The 17,927-nt window shown below is 40.3% G+C and overlaps 1 protein-coding gene across 7 annotated transcripts in view; it reads left to right on the top strand.

Annotated features, from left to right (window-relative positions):
• The window catches only part of MARK3 (microtubule affinity regulating kinase 3), a 123,460-nt gene that overhangs the window by 22,204 nt on the left and 83,329 nt on the right, over positions 1 to 17,927 (top strand). For 6 of the 7 annotated variants that reach the window (XM_074996444.1, XM_074996443.1, XM_074996442.1 and 3 more), the window contains 2 exons: positions 1,016 to 1,207; positions 15,307 to 15,360. In XM_074996444.1, the coding sequence (XP_074852545.1) occupies positions 1,016 to 1,207; positions 15,307 to 15,360 (246 nt within the window). The remainder of the gene's footprint in view (positions 1 to 1,015; positions 1,208 to 15,306; positions 15,361 to 17,927) is intronic. The other variant, XM_074996447.1, reaches the window with a different exon arrangement.

Genomic DNA, 17,927 nt, shown 5'->3' with positions numbered 1-17,927 from the left:
CTTCAAGATCAGTCAGGACTGTTGCAGCACTGGGTTTTAGACTGCCCTCTGCTAGAAGAGTAGCAGAAGCTACAAGCACAGTGAGGAGTTGAAGGAAGAGGTGACTGGGTTCAGGTTGGAGGTTAAGATGGATAGCACCGACCGTGAAATAACAACAGAAGGGACCTAAGCTAGGCAGCAAAAACAGCATTCAGATACCCAAGTATTAAATGCGGATATGGTATGTGCCCTGAGGATTGGGGTGGACAAGTATGGAGGATACATAAAAATATTGGGAAAGTGAATTTTTTTCCACATTTATTGATTGTGGATAATTCAGGCTTTAACACCGGTTGCCATAATTTCAAATTTAGTATGTTTAAAAAGTATTCAAGTTAAAAAAAATTCTTTAAAAAATTCAATTTGCAAATTGAATTTTTTTAAAGAATTTTTTTAACTTTAGTACTTTTTAAAATACTAAATTTGAAATTATGGCAACCCGTGTTAAAGCCTGAGTTGTCTACAATCCAATCATTAGAATTACATGTTCTAAAAAAAAAAAAAATCCAAGCAGTATGTTTATTGCCAAACTTTTAAATAGTCACACCCCTGAACTTATGGTAGTTGGCAGTTAAACACCTGGATGCAGAGTTTGATCAGAACCAGTTCAGCTGACGACAGATAATGGTTCCGTTTGTTTAATATTAATCTGAATGAAAAACATGTTTTGATAAACTTTCTTATCCAACATAAGTCACTCAGAAGTAAGGGCAGCAGTACCGTAAAGCACCCTTTGAGCTTTGCCCTCCACACAACTCCTTTTTGGGCCAGGATCTAGACCATTCCATCTCAGATGTAAATAACTGAAATAACAAAATTTGTTGTTTTTTGAAGTTGTGTGACTCTGAAATTGACTAAAATGGGCCATGAGCTTGGTAGAGTCTTAGTAGTGCATATTATTTGGTACTTATTTTCGTAATTGATACACTTGTTTTAACACTTTATATCTTACATATGTATTGTATCTTTATCGTAGCACGCCTCTCATGGAGAAGGACGTCAAGAAGTTTCCTCTCGAACTGGGCGCTCTGGAGTTCGCTGTAGAAATTCTATAGCTTCCTGTGCAGACGAGCAACCACATATTGGAAATTACAGGCTTCTTAAAACTATTGGAAAGGGGAATTTTGCAAAAGTAAAGTTGGCTAGACACATCCTTACTGGCAGAGAGGTAAAATGCTTTTTTAAAGTTGTGTAAAGCATGCTCTGTCGTGCTTAGTTGTGAAAGTACTCTTTATCTAGGGTTATGCTGAGTCCAAGAACAAGGCATTTTTAATTAGAAATGTATAAACCCCCAAATCATCATTTTATAGCAAATACATAGGAATGTTTAAAGCGAAAATATAGGCAACTTAATTCTTGGCTTTTACTGAGAGATGCAAAATGCTGTTTTATATTCGATCTTTAAGAAATAGTTAAAGGATGATCTCTTACACAGGTTTATTTTTGTGGTGACAGAGGAATCTGATCCTTGAGCCGCAGGTCATTGGTAGACATTGCAGGTGGTGTTGACAGTCAGGGTTGACCATGATTGCTGGGTAGCAGTCATTTTTCCTTTCTTTTCTGGCATTTTTCTGTGACCAGGGCAAAGCAATGTGTCTCCAACGATGATGATCCTTTTCTCAAAGTCTTTGCCAGTTACCCTGATCCTGTCCTATTGTCTCCCAGAATGTGGTGTCAACGCCATATCTCTTGAGCTATGTGTACACTACCAGATAAATTCGATTTTATAACTCTGTGTTTTATAAATTTGATTTTGAGTATCCTCCTGTCCCACAAAGTCAAGTTAGTGCTGCCACACTAGAATGGCCAAACATGGACTGTTGCAGCAGTGCATTGTGGGAACCTATTCCACAGTTCCTTCAGTCCCATGTTCTGCTCGCTGCACCCCCACCACTGGCAGCCCTAAGCCTGGTCCCTGGTTCCTGGTCCCCACAGCTTGCAGTAGCCAAGAGACAGGTGCTGCATTGGTCAGTTTCCCAGCTCCTGAGAATGTCAGGTAGCCAGAATTCGCATGCAGCAGCACCAGTCAGCCTCTGGAGGCTAAGGAATTTGATTCAAAGACATGGTGCTTTCACACTAGCCTTCATTCAAACTGTTAAATTCGAACTTGATGCCATACCCACCCAGTTCCGATGATATGATACTGATATTAGTGCTCCCTAAATTGAGTTATTGGTATGTACAGTGAAGACTGTCACTTAGTACAATCAAGCTAACTGCCTTAAATTAGAATTTATCTTGTAGTATAGATGTAGCCTTGATGTTTGTCTTGAGGATGTCTTTAAACATTTATTTTGGCCTCTCAATTTCCTTTCTTTAGTAGTCTGGTGAACAGCAACTGTTTTAGTAAACGTGAGTCAGGTATGCGTGCACAGTGCCTGCTCCACCTCAGCTGGGACTGGATAATCAGGGTCTCAGTACTGAAAATAATGGCCTCTGAGGACACTGACATTAATGTGGTGATCCTCCAGCTTTACACTGAGGATCTTCTGAAGCTGGTGCTGGGATTCCAAGTTTTTCAGATGTTTTCTATAGGTCACCCAAGTCTCATGGCTGTAGAAGAGAGTTGGCATTTTCATGATTTTTAATTAATGAACAGTAGTGGAGAGGAAGCCGTGCTAGTTTATATACTATCAAAACAAAAAAGCAGTCAAGTAGCACTTTAAAGACTAACAAAATTTATTTATTAGGTGAGCTTTCGTGGGACAGACCCACTTCTTCAGACCATAGCCAGACCAGAACAGACTCAATATTTAAGTCATAGAGAATCAAAAACAGTAATCAAAGTTGACAACTCAGAAAAAAAACTATCAAGGTGAGCAAATCAGAAAGCAGAGGGGTGGGGCATCAAGAATTAGATTAAGCCAAGTATGCCAAAGAGCCCCTATAATGTCCCAGAAAATTTGCATCCCGGTTCAAACCACATTAACACTTGGTTTGAACCAGGATGCAAATTTTCTGGGACATTATAGGGGCTCTTTGGCATACTTGGCTTAATCTAATTCTTGATGCCCCACCCCTCTGCTTTCTGATTTGCTCACCTTGATAGTTTTTTTTCTGAGTTGTCAACTTTGATTACTGTTTTTGATTCTCTATGACTTAAATATTGAGTCTGTTCTGGTTTGGCTATGGTCTGAAGGAGTGGGTCTGTCCCACGAAAGCTCACCTAATAATTTTGTTAGTCTTTAAAGTGCTACTTGACTGCTTTTTTGTGTTAATTAATGAAGTTTAGTGTGTTCTGAAGTACCTGTTTAAGTAAATAGTAGAATTCCTTTGCATATGCAAACAAAGGCAGAATATGTAGCAGTTATAAGCTCTTCGAAGGAGAGACCATCTTTTTGGTATGTGCTTATACTGTGTCTTGCACAGTTGCGCTCCCCGCCCCACCCCATAACTGGATTCTTACATGTGACAACAATATAGTTAATAAGTAATTTTATATTCGACGGTTCCTTTCTGTATAAATATATTTTATTCCTACTCTTAGTTTACAGGCTATAGAAGATGTTTCTTATATCTTTGTTGTAGACATCTAGTTTCAGTCTTCTGCAAGATAAAGACTTTTCCTTTTCAGAACGTCTTGTTGACTTTGATGGATTTGGAATGAACGTGGGCATTGTGAACTTGAAGTGACCCTATTAGCCAAGATCCACAAGGAAAACCAAGTTGCTCAAAGCAGTAGTTTTGAGGGTTAATAGGTGGCATGTCCACATCTGAGTCAATGTGGAACCAATGTTACTGGTGGGAATAGAGGTTTGTCATGTCTTGTATGGGGAACAGATGATATACCCACACACACACACTAGCCAGGAATTTATCTCCAGAATAATGCTGATGTCCTGACTAGCTTCCAATTTACGTAATTATATGTGGACTGCTTAAATTCATTTTACATTAATATTTTGTGTGCTGAACTGTTGTGCAGCATTAATTTCCTGTTAAGTGGTTAAGATCAGAGGTTCTCAAACTATTGTCTGTGGACTGTCAGTGTGGTCTGAGAGCTCCATTCAGGTGGCCTGCAGATAATTCCTTCTATGGTTCCAATATTGGACACTTTTTACTTTCTGAAAATGAACTGGTTTTAACAAAATGACATCAAAGGACATCTTGTTGCTCTTAAGCAACAGTTTGAGGATACTTACTTTCTGTTAGAGGCTGCACCAAACAACTGGATACATTATCCTTTTGGAATTGAAACCAGTGAGCTGCCCCTCTGGCTTGTCCAATAAGGCCCAAGACCGTTTATTCAAGCTTTCTTGTAATAAAACATTACACTCAGAATTTAAAAGCTATTCCCTAATTGTGTTTTGGATTCAGAGAACTGGAGAGTATCAAGAACTTGCAGACAATGTAATGTGTTTTCTGGTGCCATTTGCCACTACATATGTGTGCAAGACAGTATGTTAATCTGCCCTCACATACAAATATAGAAGCAGGATGAATAGTGAACCTGACCTGACAGACATCATAACCTACTTCCCTGAACTTGACTCTCATAGTTACATGTATCACATTATAAAGATATGACTACTGGTACTAAAATGAGTTATATACTCATATGTAGGGGAAAATGTTATTTTTCATATAGTGCTTTTATCTTAGATCCTTTACAATAGTTAGCTAATGTTAAAAATATTTGGAAAGATCATTGTCATCCACCAAGATCCTCTGCAATTTTCAAATGACTGCGGGGGAAAAAGTAGTTTGAAACCACTGGTTTAGAGAATGTGCGTGCCATGGACAAAGACTCAAAATGATGGATTACTTTTGCCAAGTGATGTAAATCTTTGAACCTCAGTTTCATGATACTACCTTTCTGAAGAAAATAACTTTTAACAATAAGTCAGGGAGCACCGTATTTGTGTAGAATTCAGGTACTTTGAGGACTAAAAGAAATGGCATCCCTCAAAACAAGGGGCAGTTAAGAAGAGGTCTGTTCTTGTAAAGCTAGTTTATAAAGTATTTTGAGCTATTTTTGGAGGAGAGAACTTATAAATATAGGTTGAACCTCTCTAGTCCGACACTTGTCTGGCAGCATGCATAATCTGGCATAATTTTTAGACAGATGACCACTTATGGGTGTGACCAAGTTTCCCATGGTCCCATGAAGTTTGTTTACAGCTGCCAGTCTTAGCTTAGTGTTCTTTGCTGTTATTTAGTTATACTTTCCCCCACGTCTTCCTCCATGTCTTGTCAGAACCCAGTAAGCAGTGAAAGTATTGGTAATGCTGCTAGACAATATTGACGTACTGTGCTCGAGCAAATTCTCTTGTTTGGCATGAGTCAGGTCCCTAGGTACCAGACAAGCAAGGCTCAACCTTTATGAGAATTCATCATCCTAATGAATGTATAATGATAGATGCCATGTCTGAATGTCATCCTCATTGGTGGTATTGCTCAGTTTTTTTAGAGCTATTTCAGCTATTTTTGGAGTCATGTACCAGCTATTTTGGTCACTTATGTTTCTGAATTTTAAGAATGATCATCATTATGTGTTGCTAGTTGTACTGTGCCCTCTTTTGGTCAGTGAGAGATGTACTGAGAGAAATCTTGATTCATAGCGTGAGAGGTAGACACTTGAAAAGCTTTATTTACATTTGGTCATCTCAGGTTTTAGCAATGTGTTTTAAAGCTTAGTATTGCCACAGTAAAAAAAACACTTGTGTGCACCTGTTATGTTTGGGGGGAAGAAAAGCCTCCAAACTACCTCACAATAATTGAAGAACTAAAGGGAAAAATTCCTACGTATTTGAAAAAATCCATGCTAGAGGTAGTTACATGTTGCAGAGACATTTTTGACAAATTTTGTATTGTTTGCAACTGTACAAGACAACAGACTATAATAAAGCATATACTGCAGAGTTCAAAATAAAACTGAGCATTAACATATTTTCAAAAATATCTAAGGGATTTGGATGATGTCAGATCCCTAGTCCCATTTTTAGAAATGACGTAGGCACTTGCCATTTAAATTATGTAGGTGCTTTTTAAAACGTTAATTTTTAACAGCAGCTACATCATTTATAAATGGTCCCAGTGTGTAAATTCATTCCATCTCATCAGCATCATGTCAAGGAAAAAATCAGAATTAAAAGGTATGTCCTCTGCTGTGAAGTGGAACTATATAGAGCCCAAGCCTCTCCTTCATTGTCTCCTAATTGCAAAGAAATCTGTCAGGGTTTTCCCTTCCACACTGATGTAGATGGGGAAGGAAATCTCTTCTCCCAGACAGGTTCAGACAGTCTTCCTATGCGTTGCCCCACCAGTGCTGCTTCTCCAGTGATTGGTTGGAGAAGCTGGGCCCACCTTCTTAACCTGGGTTCCTGTTATGGAACTGTCTATTCAGCAATCAAGGTCTGTTTCACTCATACCTCTTTGCATTTTCCTGAGCCCTGTCTTAACCTTCTGGGTCTGCCAGTTTCTCTTCTCTGTCCTTCCAGGGAGCAGCTGCAATCTACAAGTGTCTGCAGCCTCCAAAGGACTGTTCACAGCTTTTCTCAGCACCCCCATTCTATTACTCTTTTCTTGGCTTCTGTAGGCCAAGCTCCTTCCTGCACAGGTGAGCTGCTTCTTATTAAGGCTTTCCTTTCAGCTTCAGCCTAATGGGTTAATTGACCCATTCTGGCCTCCACTGACAGCCCCCACCCCCCCCACCCTTTCATGGCATGTATGAGGTGGACAAACCATCACAGCATTCTCCCCTTCTTTTACAGGGAGACTAGTATGTCAAAGATCCCAGGGCTCAAGTGCTGTGTTTCCTGATCCAGGCCTTCCAGGTCAGGAGTGTCCACTGAAAGGAAAGTGCACGTCTTCTGCGTACTGAGGCAGAAGAGCGAATAACTTGACATCAAGAAGGCTGAGATGTTTTATGCCTATTTTCCTTCAGTTATTTCTAAAGAGTTACGATGACCAGATACTCAACATAGCTAATATCAAGAAAAATGGGGACAGAATGAAAGCTAGTATAAGGGAAAAAACAGATTAAACAGTATGTAGATAAGTTAGATGTATTCAAGTCAGCAGAGCCTCTCACAGTTCATCCTAGGGTACTTAAGGATCTAACTGAAGCAATCCAGGACCTCATCCTGGTGATCTTTGAGAACTCATAGAGGAATGGAGAGGTCCTTCAGGAATGGAGAAAATTACTATGTTTGCCCATAGGTTGTATGTGTTCAGCCGCATCCTCAAAAGTAAAAAGTACCTGTGGCACCGCACATTAAGAAAAATAGTCAAGTAGCACTTTAAAGACTAGCAAAATAATGTATTAGATGAGCTTTTGTGAGACAGACCCCCTTCTTCAGACCATAGCCAGACCAGCACAGACTCAATATTTAAGGCACAGAGAACCAAAAACAGTAATCAAGGAGGACAAATCAGAAAAAAATGATCAAGGTGAGCAAATCAGATAGTAGAGGGGTGGGGTGAGGTAGGGGAGTCAAGAATTAGATTAAGCCAAGTATACAAACAAGCCCCTATAGTGACTCAGAAAATACCTGTCCCGGTTCAAACCACATGTTAATGTGCCAAATTTGAATATAAGAGACAGCTCGGCTGTTTCCCTTTGAATAATGGTGTGAAATTTTTTTTTTAGTAACACGCAAACTCTTAAGTCATTTAACAGAATGGCCCACTCCATTAAAATGTTGACTAACTGGTTCGTGGATCTGGAGTGTTTTGATATCTGTTTTGTGCTCATTAACCCTTTGTCTAAGGGGGTTAGAAATCTGTCCAATGTACAAAGCATCTGGGCATTGTTGGCACATGATGGCATATATGATGATGATTGAGGAACATGAGAATGTGCCCGTGAGTCTGTGAATAACCTGGTTAGGTCTGGTGATGGTATTTCCAGAGAAGACATGTGGACAAAGCTGGCAGCGGGCTTTTGTTGCAATAAAGGGTTCCAGAACTGGTATTCCTGGGGTATAGACTGTGGCTGTTGGAGAAGATCCTCATAAGGTTGGGAGGTTCTCTGTAGGAGAGGGCAGGCCTGTCACCTAGGGCCTTCTGGAGTGTGGCATCCTGATTAAGGGTAGGTTGTAGGTTTTTAATAATTTGTTGCAGTGGTTTGAGTTGGGGGCTGTAGGTGATAACCAGTGGTGTTCCATTCCTAGCTTTTTTGGGCCGATCTTGGAGTAGCTGGTCTCTGGGTATTCATCTGGCCCTGTTGATTTGTTTTTTTACTTCTGGTGGGTAATTCAGGTTTATGAATATTTGGCAAAGATCTTGTAGTTTTTTTTTCTCTGTCAGTTGGATCAGAGCAAATGCGATTGTATCTAACAGCTTGACTGTAAACAGTGGATCTAGTTATGTGTGCAGGATGGAAGCTAGAAGGGTGTAGGTAAGTATAGCGATCAGTAGGTTTTCAATACAGTGTGGTATTGATCAGACCATCCTTGATTAGTACTGTAGTATTCAGGAAATGTATCTCTTACGTGGAGTAATCGAGGCATAAGTTGATGGTGGGGTGCAGATTGTTAAAGTCTCTGGAATTCTTCTAGTCTCTATATCATGGGTCCAAATCAAAGATGTCATCAATGTATCTTCAGTAGAGGAGCAGTAATGGGGGATGAGAGCTGAGGAATTGTTGTTCCAGGTCAGCCATAAATATATTAGCATATTGTGGGACCATGCCGGGTGCCCATTGCAGTTCCACTAATCTGGAGGTGTAAATTGTCCCCTAATCAGAAATAATTGTGGGAGAGAACAAAGTTAGAGGTTAGACACCAGACTGGCTGTGGTGATATCAGGGATGGTATTCCTGCTTGCTTGTAATCCGTCTTTATGTGGAATATTAGTGTACAGAGCCTCTACATCATTGTGGCAAGGATGGCGTTATCAGGAACTTTTCCAATGTTTTGTAATTTCCTCAGGAAGTCAGTGGTATTTCAGAGATAGCTGGGAGTGTTGGTGGCATAGGGTTTGAGAGGGAGTCCACGTAACTGGATAGTGCAGTGGTAAGGGTGTCAGTACTCAAAATGATAGGGCGTCCAGGATTTCCAGGTTTGTGGATTTTGGGAAGTAAATAGAATAATCCAGGCTGGGGCTCATATGGTGTGTATGAGTGAGTAAGGTCCTGAGTAGCCACAGGGAGTTCCTTCAGTAGTAGTTGTAATTTCCTTTGGAATCCCAAAGTGGGATCAACGGAGAGAGGTCTGTACAATGTGGTGTTGGAGAGTTGTCTGGCTGCCTCCTGTTCATAGTCTTAGTCATGATGACAACAGCACCCCCTTTGTCAGCTGGTTAGATTGTGATGCCTGGGTTATTTTTGAGACTGTGGACAGCATGGCGTTCGGCATCGTTGAGATTGCGTCTCATTTGGCATTGTTTGTGTATAATGTCAGCCTGAGCACAGCTGTGGAAGCATTGTATGTAGAAATCCAGACTTTCACTACGACTCTCGGGAAGTCCACATAGAGTTCTTTTTTTGTTGTTGGTGGCGGGGAGGTTGAGAGAGTCAGACTGTTGTTCATAGGTGTGGTGGAAAAATTACTTTAGACAGAGGCAGCAAAAGAAGGCTTCAAGGTCACCACAAAATTATATTAAGTTCGTGGAGGAAGTAGGGCAAAATGAAAGACCCCAGGATAAGAGAGACTCCTCTGCTGGGCTGAGTTGGTAGTTGGAAAGGTTAACAATATTGTTAGCTGAGCTGTTGTCATTGTGACTGAATTATCCTGAGGTATGAAGTAATGTAGAAAATTTATTCTCCTTTCTTTTTTGTAGAAAGTGGAAGTGTGTGTTATAAATTTCTTGTCTGACATTGGTAAAGCCTCGTACTGTGGGGTCTTGCATGGATGCCTGTTTGATGATGATAATTTGAAGTTCAGAGTTCATTTTTGATCATTTGTTTATTGTAAAGGATTTTGATCAAGTGGTTCCTCAGTTTCTTAGAAGACGTGTTGCATAGATGCTCGCTGTAGTCGGTGTAGTACGTTGATTGTAATGGGTTTTTCACGGTCAGTCCCGTGGGTACAATGTCCATTTTCTTGCATTTGGAGAGAGAGATGATGTCTGTCGGGATCTGGGCGAGTTTTTTCATGTAGTTGATGGATCTCCTTTCCAAATGGCTAAATGTAGTGCCTTGCATGTTGAATAGTAACAGAAAGAGAGCTGTACTAGTCTGTACCGGAAACCCACTGATCTCTATACTTACCTACACCCTTCTAGCTTCCATCCTGCACACATAACTAGATCCATTGTTTACAGTCAAGCTCTTAGATAACAATCGCATTTGCTCTGATCCAACTGACAAAGACCAAAAATCACTAGATCTTTACCAAATATTCATAAACCTAAATTACCCACTAGGAGAAGTAAAAAAAAAACAAATCGACAGGGGCAGACGAAGACCCAGAGACCAGCTACTCCAAGTTCGGCCCAAAAAAGCCAAGAACGGAACACCACTGGTCATCACCTACAGCCCCCAACTCAAACCACTACAACAAATTATTGAAGACCTACACTCTGTCCTTAATAAGGATGCCACACTCCAAAAGGCCCTAGGTGACATGCCTGTTCTCTCCTACAGTCATCCTCTCAACCTTATGAGTATCCTCGCCGACAGCCACAAGTCTGTACCCCAGAAATACTAGTCCTGGAATCTTTCCTTGCAACAAAGTCCGCTGCCAGACTTGTCCGCATATCTTCTCTGGACCTAACCAGGTTATTCACAGACTCATGGGCACATTCTCATGTTCCTCAGCTAACATCATATATGCCATTATGTGCCAACAATGCCCAGATGCTTTGTACATTGGACAGACTTCTAACTCCCTTTAGACAAAGGGTTAATGGGCACAAAACAGACATCAAAACACTCCAGCTCCACAAACCAGTTAGTCAACATTTTAATGGAGTGGGCCATTCCGTTAAATGACTTGAGAGTTTGCATGTTACTGAAAAAAAAATTTCGCACCACTATTCAAAGGAGAACAGCCAAGCTGTCTTTTATATTCAAATTTGGCACATTAACATGTGGTTTGAACCCGGATGGGAATTTTCTGAGTCACTATAGGGGCTCGTTTTCATACTTGGCTTAATCTAATTCTTGACTCCCCCACCCCACCCCACCCCACCCCACCCCTCTGCTCTCTGATTTGCTCACCTTGATCGTTTTTTTTCTGATTTATCCCCCTTGATTACTTTTTTTTGGTTCTCTGTGCCTTAAATATTGAGTCTGTTCTGGTCTGGCTATGGTCTGAAGAAGTGGGTCTGTCCCCCAAAAAGCTCACCTAATAAATTATTTTGCGAGTCTTTAAAGTACTACTTGACTGCTTTTTGTTTTAATAGTATATAGACTAGCATGGCTCCCTCTTTGTTACCATTCAACATTAAGAAAAATGTGGATGGATTGGAGAGAGTCCAAGAAGTGCAGCAAAAATTAAGTTTAAAACAGACCTATGAAGAAAAGTTCTTTTAAAAAAAAAAAAAAAAACCAACTCTGCATGTTTAGTCTTGAGAAAAGAAGGCTGAACAGGGACACGGTAAGTCTTCCAATATGTTGAGGGCTGCTAAGAGGAGGGTGATCAATTGTTCTGTATGTTCATTGAAGGGAGGACAAGATGTAATGAACATCACATATTCCTATCAAATTCATAGTCCATTTTAGTCAATTTCACAGTTACAGGATTTTCAGAATCGTTAATTGGTTAATTTTAGATATTTAAATCTGAAATTTATGGTGTTAAGTGTAGTGTTCCTGACCCAAAAAAGAGATGTGCTGGGGTTGTAAGGTTATTTATATGTAGGTAGCAGTAGTACTACTTGTACTTCTGCACATCTTCAAGCAGTCTCCACTAGCTGAGCAACTTGAGATTGGTGAGTGCTGGCCAGGAATTGAGCTCTGAAGGCAGCGCAGAAGTAGGAATGGCATGGTATGGTAATACCAGCCTTACTTTTGCGCTGCTGCATTCAGCGCTGGGCTGGTAGCAGCCACCACTCTGACCACCCAGCTCAAAAATGAGCAGTAGAGAAAAAGGTGAAATGGGTATTGTATTGCCACCCTTACTCTACTGCTCCTGGCAGGGTGCTGCCACTGTTAACAACCACTGCTCTCCCCTCCACCCACACCCCCAGCTCAGAAGGCATCACAGCAGTAAGTGTGCCAATACTGAGATCCTCCTAAAATAACCTTGTGATCCCCCTGCCATGCTCTTTCAGGTCAGGACGTTGGGTTTGAGAAATGCAGTCTCCTCTGAAATCTGTACAGTGTAGGGTAAAAGCACCCAAAAAAACAGAGTTCATGGGAGGACATCAGATTTCATGGTCTGATGCGTTTTGCATGGCTATGAATTTGATAGGACCCTGTCTCTGATTATCTTCTGCACCTCTCTTTATACTTGAATTTGAGGAGCACTGGTATTCCTCTTTTTTTGTTTGTCTTTCTGTTGAATTCTGATGGTTGTGAACTTAGACCTGTCTAATCTAACTTCACCTACAACCATCCATTTTGTGCATTTGCCCTCTCATATCCACACCACTTACTTCCAGGTCCTTAACTTGTTCATGATAGCATGCATTTGTGCATTTTTTTTCTTTCATTGCTCAGATATTTCAACATATAAAAACATAAACATAGGCACTGCTGCTGTTGGATAATATCTTGCATTGAGAAATGTGAAAGGCATATAAATAGTCACAGTAGAAAAGGATGTCTTTTCCCAATCCGGAATCTGTTTAGAATTTGTGACTTTCACAGTGGTGAAGTCTTACATGTATTGAAATATACAGAAGAGATTTTTTTATATCAGAAGCAGGAAGACGGTGAAGAAGTCAATGCATTAAGGGTCGTAATTAGGAAGATAATGGCATTGCTGGGAAGCCAAATGATTTCTGCTCATTGATCTGTGCTGCAGAGTATATTGGGGAAATGCCTGCCTTGGATCTGCTCTTTTCTGGCAGTTGAGGTACTGTCTAAGATTAAGGTGCCAGAAGAAGAGATGTTGGAATGAATTGGTTTGAAAATTAGACTCCAGGTTCAGATGGTGCACATCCAAGAGCTCTGTAGAAACCTATCTATGAAGTGGCTAAGCCGCTAACAGAAATATGCAGTCTGTCACTGAAATGGCTGCTTTGCCAGAGAGTTGACGTGTAGTAAATGTTATGCCTCTGTTTTAAAGTAAGATCTTGGGGCTGATCTTGGGAATTATTCCAGTAAACTCTTCAGAGGTAGTCTATTCCTGATTGACTGGTTCAAATTGTTAAAAATACAGTAGTGAGCACCTGGAAGATTACATTGAAGTTGAACCAGCACTGCTTCTGTAGAAGAAAACAGTGACGCTAATCTATTTCAGTTCTTCAAATGTCAGTAAACTACAGGTTGAATCTCTCTAATCCACAGCTCTCTCATCTAGCAACATCTATAATCTGGCATGATTTTAGTTAGCCAAACAACCACTAATCATGGAGTGGCCAAGTTTCTTGTGGTCCCATAAATTTGTTTACAGCCACCAGTCCTGGCTCTTGGTATTCTGTGCTGTTGTTTAGCTTTACTTGGCCTCTAAGGCTGTGTCTACACGAGCCCCAAACTTCAAAATGGCCACGCAAATGGCCATTTCGAAGTTTACTAATGAAGCACTGAAATGCATAAGGGGACTTCGAAGTAGGCAGGGTCCTTTCGAAAAGGAGCCCTGTCAGGACGAGCCGCATGGTGGTGAGGTGCGTCAATTTCGAAGTGCCGCAGCCGCCCGCGTGCTAATGAAGCGCTGAATATGCATTTCAGCGCTTCATTAGTACACTTCAAAATGGGCATTTGCGTGGCCATTTCGAAGTTTGGGGCTTGTGTAGACGTAGCCTAAATGTCTTCTAAGAGCCCAGTAAGTAGTGGAAGCCCATACTGACCACCTGTGGTTTTAGCAAATTATCTCATTCGGCACTGGTCAGGTCCCAAGGGTGCCAGATTAGAGAGGTGCAGCCTGTAGTGGATAAAGGAGAGTAAGTGGTTGGCTTTAGATGGTGCAAAGGCATTTGACAAGGTTTCCCACAGAAGATTGTTGAAGAAACTAAGTAGTCATGTGGTGAGAGGCAAAATATTGTTATGGATTGAAAATTGTTTGACAGGAAAAAAATAAGTGGACAGTTTTCATGGCAAATCAGTGGGATGCATAATGGATCTGTATTAAGATTAGTGTGGACTATAATTTGGGAAAGTGGTAAGCCTTGAAGGAGGAAAATTACAGCGGACACAATTATTTTGTTAGTAATGATCAGAGAGGACTAGTGAGGAATGAGGAACGTGGAGGGTTGAAAAATAGAAAATAATGAAGACTAGATGAAAACTCTACACTATTCATACATCTTTATATGAATTGGAGAAAGGACCTGATATGGTAGGCAGGTCAATGAAACGTGCCTGCTGTGGGTTTCATACATCTTCCTCTGAAGCATCTGGTAGTGACCATCATTGAATAATGGGTTAACACTAGATGGTTCTTGGGTTTGATCAAATTATTTATATAGATGGGCTCTTTTTTAGGAAAAGAAAACTTGTCTAACCTATTTTATTTGAGTTGGAACACGGTCTCCCCTGACCCCTCTCGATATTGGAGAGCTGTTTAGTATGTTAGCCTTAGCGCTCAATTTTCATTTGGTCAGTCTCTTAAACCTCTTATATTTCAGTTTAAATATTGTTTCAGAATTTTTTGTGAAAGGTTTACAGAGAGGGTGGAAATGTTATAACGGAATAATTTGTTTAAATCAATGCAGTATAATTCATTTTTGTTATATATAAGCTGACATTTCTGTTCTTACCCAGAAGGAAATAACATTACTAAAATACTAAGGCCGTGCACACACATCTTCAGTGGGTTGCCCAAGTTCAGTTTAACTGCTGTGAAGTTTGTGTGGCAGTACCCTGTAATTTGGTATGAAACTTTGCTTTTCAGACATTTTCACAGTTTGCCAGGATATAGGTATCCATTTATAAAAATATTATAATGTAGAGGAAAAAATATTTCCCTTTAATAAAATATTTAGTGTTTAATTTGCATTGTAATACATTTTACTTTCTACCATATGAACTTTCCTCTGGTGTTAGTAGTAAGTGCTTTTTGTCTTAATTTGTCCAATGTGTCCAATAGAACTGACTCATGCTTCTATTTTTTCATTTGTTCTAAGTACCTTTAATGTGTTTTATTAATAAAACAATATTTCTTTAATCTTCTTGATCTGATACTATGCCATGCATTTCTAATATTTAGATTTGAATAGCTTGTAACAGTTAAAATGATATCAACTGGGAATATTGATCCTAAACTTTTTTTCTTCTAGGTTGCAATAAAAATAATTGACAAAACACAATTGAACCCGACTAGCCTTCAGAAGGTAGGCTTTTTTGTGTGGTGGTGTTCAACTGTGCTACACTTTGTGTCCCTTTAGTCTTTTTTCTGTGACTCTTGAATTCTTATGCTGGGGAGAGAAGGGTTTCTGAAGCAACATCTGCCTCATAAATAGGCAACTGAGCCACTGTACCTTAATGGTAACTTTCCTTCTAAATGGCATGTTTTGAATAGTTTTGCAGTCATATAAGATGAGCACATCCTTCAAATAGAAAAATGCATACAAAGCTATGTGTCGTCCAGTTCAGTAAAAATGACATCCATGAGATCTGTTTTCTCACTCACTTCAGTAATCAGTCGTCTGTTAAACTTACATCTACAAAGTTTCAGTCTGTGGCAGTGGTGGGCAATGTGCGGCCTGCAGGCTATATGCAGCCTATCAGGGTTCTACATGCAGATGGTACACCCCTTTTCCCTCAGTTCTGGGGGCCCTGCGCTTACCTACTCCTCCTGATTCCTTCCAGCACTTCCAGAGCACTGTGAATCAGCTGATTGGCAGTCCCCACCCCCACCCTCAAGCTTTGAGAGAGAGGGGATGAGTGTGGACAGGTCAGCAATCATCGAACTCAAAGCCCTCTGGAAACATTGGAAGGGAGGGAGAAAGAGAGAGGATGGGACACACTCAGGGAAGAGAAATGGAAGAGGCTAGGTGGTGGTTTGAGGGAGGGAGTCGAGTTGGGATTAGGCCCTGCAGTAGAAGGGGTGGTTGAGCAGTGCCTGGCAAATTAAGAAGTGATACACATTTAAAGCAATGGCACATGAGGTGCATGCTGATCGCACACAGCGTTGAGAGCTGTGCATGTCCTCTTTGTTACTTTTGCTGGCAATTTCATTTACCCCCTAATAATAGATGGCTTTTTGTTGAAAAAGGCATAATAAAGGAGAATCAAATGCAGTGTATTTAATCTTATTCTGTGGCTCATAGTGTGCATGCATGATTTCAGTCTTGCAGCCCTCTGAGATAGAGGGCTGCTTGTGCAGCTCACTCACTAAGCTTGGTTGCCTATCTCTGGTCTATGGGCTAAAAGTCACACTGTGTCTATGGCTCTTGTGTAATCACCAGTAAAAAAAAATTTTGCAAGTAGAAAGATGATTCTTTTGATGAGTGTGGAGGAGAGAAACCCTCTCAAATCTTTGCTGTAGTTACATTGGCTCATCTATGCTAAAGAATAAGAAGTGATAAATACTACTTTTGTCATTAAGTACAGAGATGTGGCCTAGAGTTGTACAAGGGGGTTGTTATCTGTTAGGTACTTTTCATGATTAAAACACTGATAGCCGAAGACTCAGTAGTTCACTAAAAATGCATGGACTTATCCTGTTTGGTAAGAGATGATACTAAGAATTTATTTTATGTGAAAGCATGCTAAATACAATAATAGATATTATTCAGATTTAAACGAGTAAAAAGTGCCTGAATTTAGTACTCTTTCCTAAATTAATGTCACAAAAGCAAATAACTAAAACACACACACTTTTGGGGACTAGATGGCTCAATCAATTAAGGAGTTGTTCATTTGTAGGTCATTTCATTCAAATCAGCCGAGGTAAACTATGATTGTCAAATGCCTTCTGAAAATTGACAAAACAATTGTACAAGTTCTTGTTCTTTTGTTGAGCTTTCTCTGCTATCAATCTTAGTGCTAATATCTGCTGTATGGTACTTCTATCTTTCTTGAATCACGCTTGCTCATCTGCTAGATGTTCTTCTATCTGTGATCTCAGTCTCTCCATCAGTGTCCTCAGCAGCACCTTGCCTAGGTGACTTGTTAGGGCAATCATTCTATAGTTTCTGCTCTCCAATGCACTTCCTTTCTTGTGTATTGTCACTAGCATGAATCTTGTCCATTCTTTAGGTGCCTTCCCTTCCTTCAATGCTATATTACATAGAGAATCATACATTCTCTGCAGTATTTGATCATCTCTCCAATGACCTTATTTCCAGGGCTCTTGTTCTTCTTTAGTCATTTCATTGCTCTTTCTACTTCCTCCTCCTAAATCAGTCTCGCTCTCAGTTCTCGTGGGAAATCTCTTTTCATACTTTGATCAGTACCTCTGAGACACTCGGGTCCAACTGTGCTTTGTATAGAGCAGTACAATATCTTGTCCATCGCTGCACAACCATCTCCTTGTTCATGAGCACCTTGTCATTCTTTGATCACCATCTGCTCTGGCTACCACCTCCCATTGATATTCCTAATCATTTTATACACCTCCCTGGTCTTATAATTGTCGTAATACCTGTCTATATCTTCACACTGCTCCTCTAACCATTTTACCTTATCCTTTCTGGCTGCTTTCCTTAGCTTGTTGTATTTCACTCTGTTTTGCTGTTCCGTCGTCTTGGAAACATCCTTTCTGATCTTCAGCACTCTCTTCTTTTGGATGATACTGACAGAGGGACTGAGATCGTAGACAGAAGAACATCTAGAGGACGAGTAATTGGGATTCAGGAAAGATAGAAGTACCGTATGGCAGATATTGGTACTGAGGTTGATAGCAGAGAAAGCTCTATGAAAGAACAATAACACGTACACTTGCTTCATCAATTTG

The sequence above is a fragment of the Carettochelys insculpta genome, chromosome 6, assembly GCF_033958435.1.
Source record: "Carettochelys insculpta isolate YL-2023 chromosome 6, ASM3395843v1, whole genome shotgun sequence".
Classification (NCBI taxonomy): Eukaryota; Metazoa; Chordata; order Testudines; family Carettochelyidae; genus Carettochelys; species Carettochelys insculpta.
This window is presented reverse-complemented; position numbering and strand designations above follow the sequence as displayed.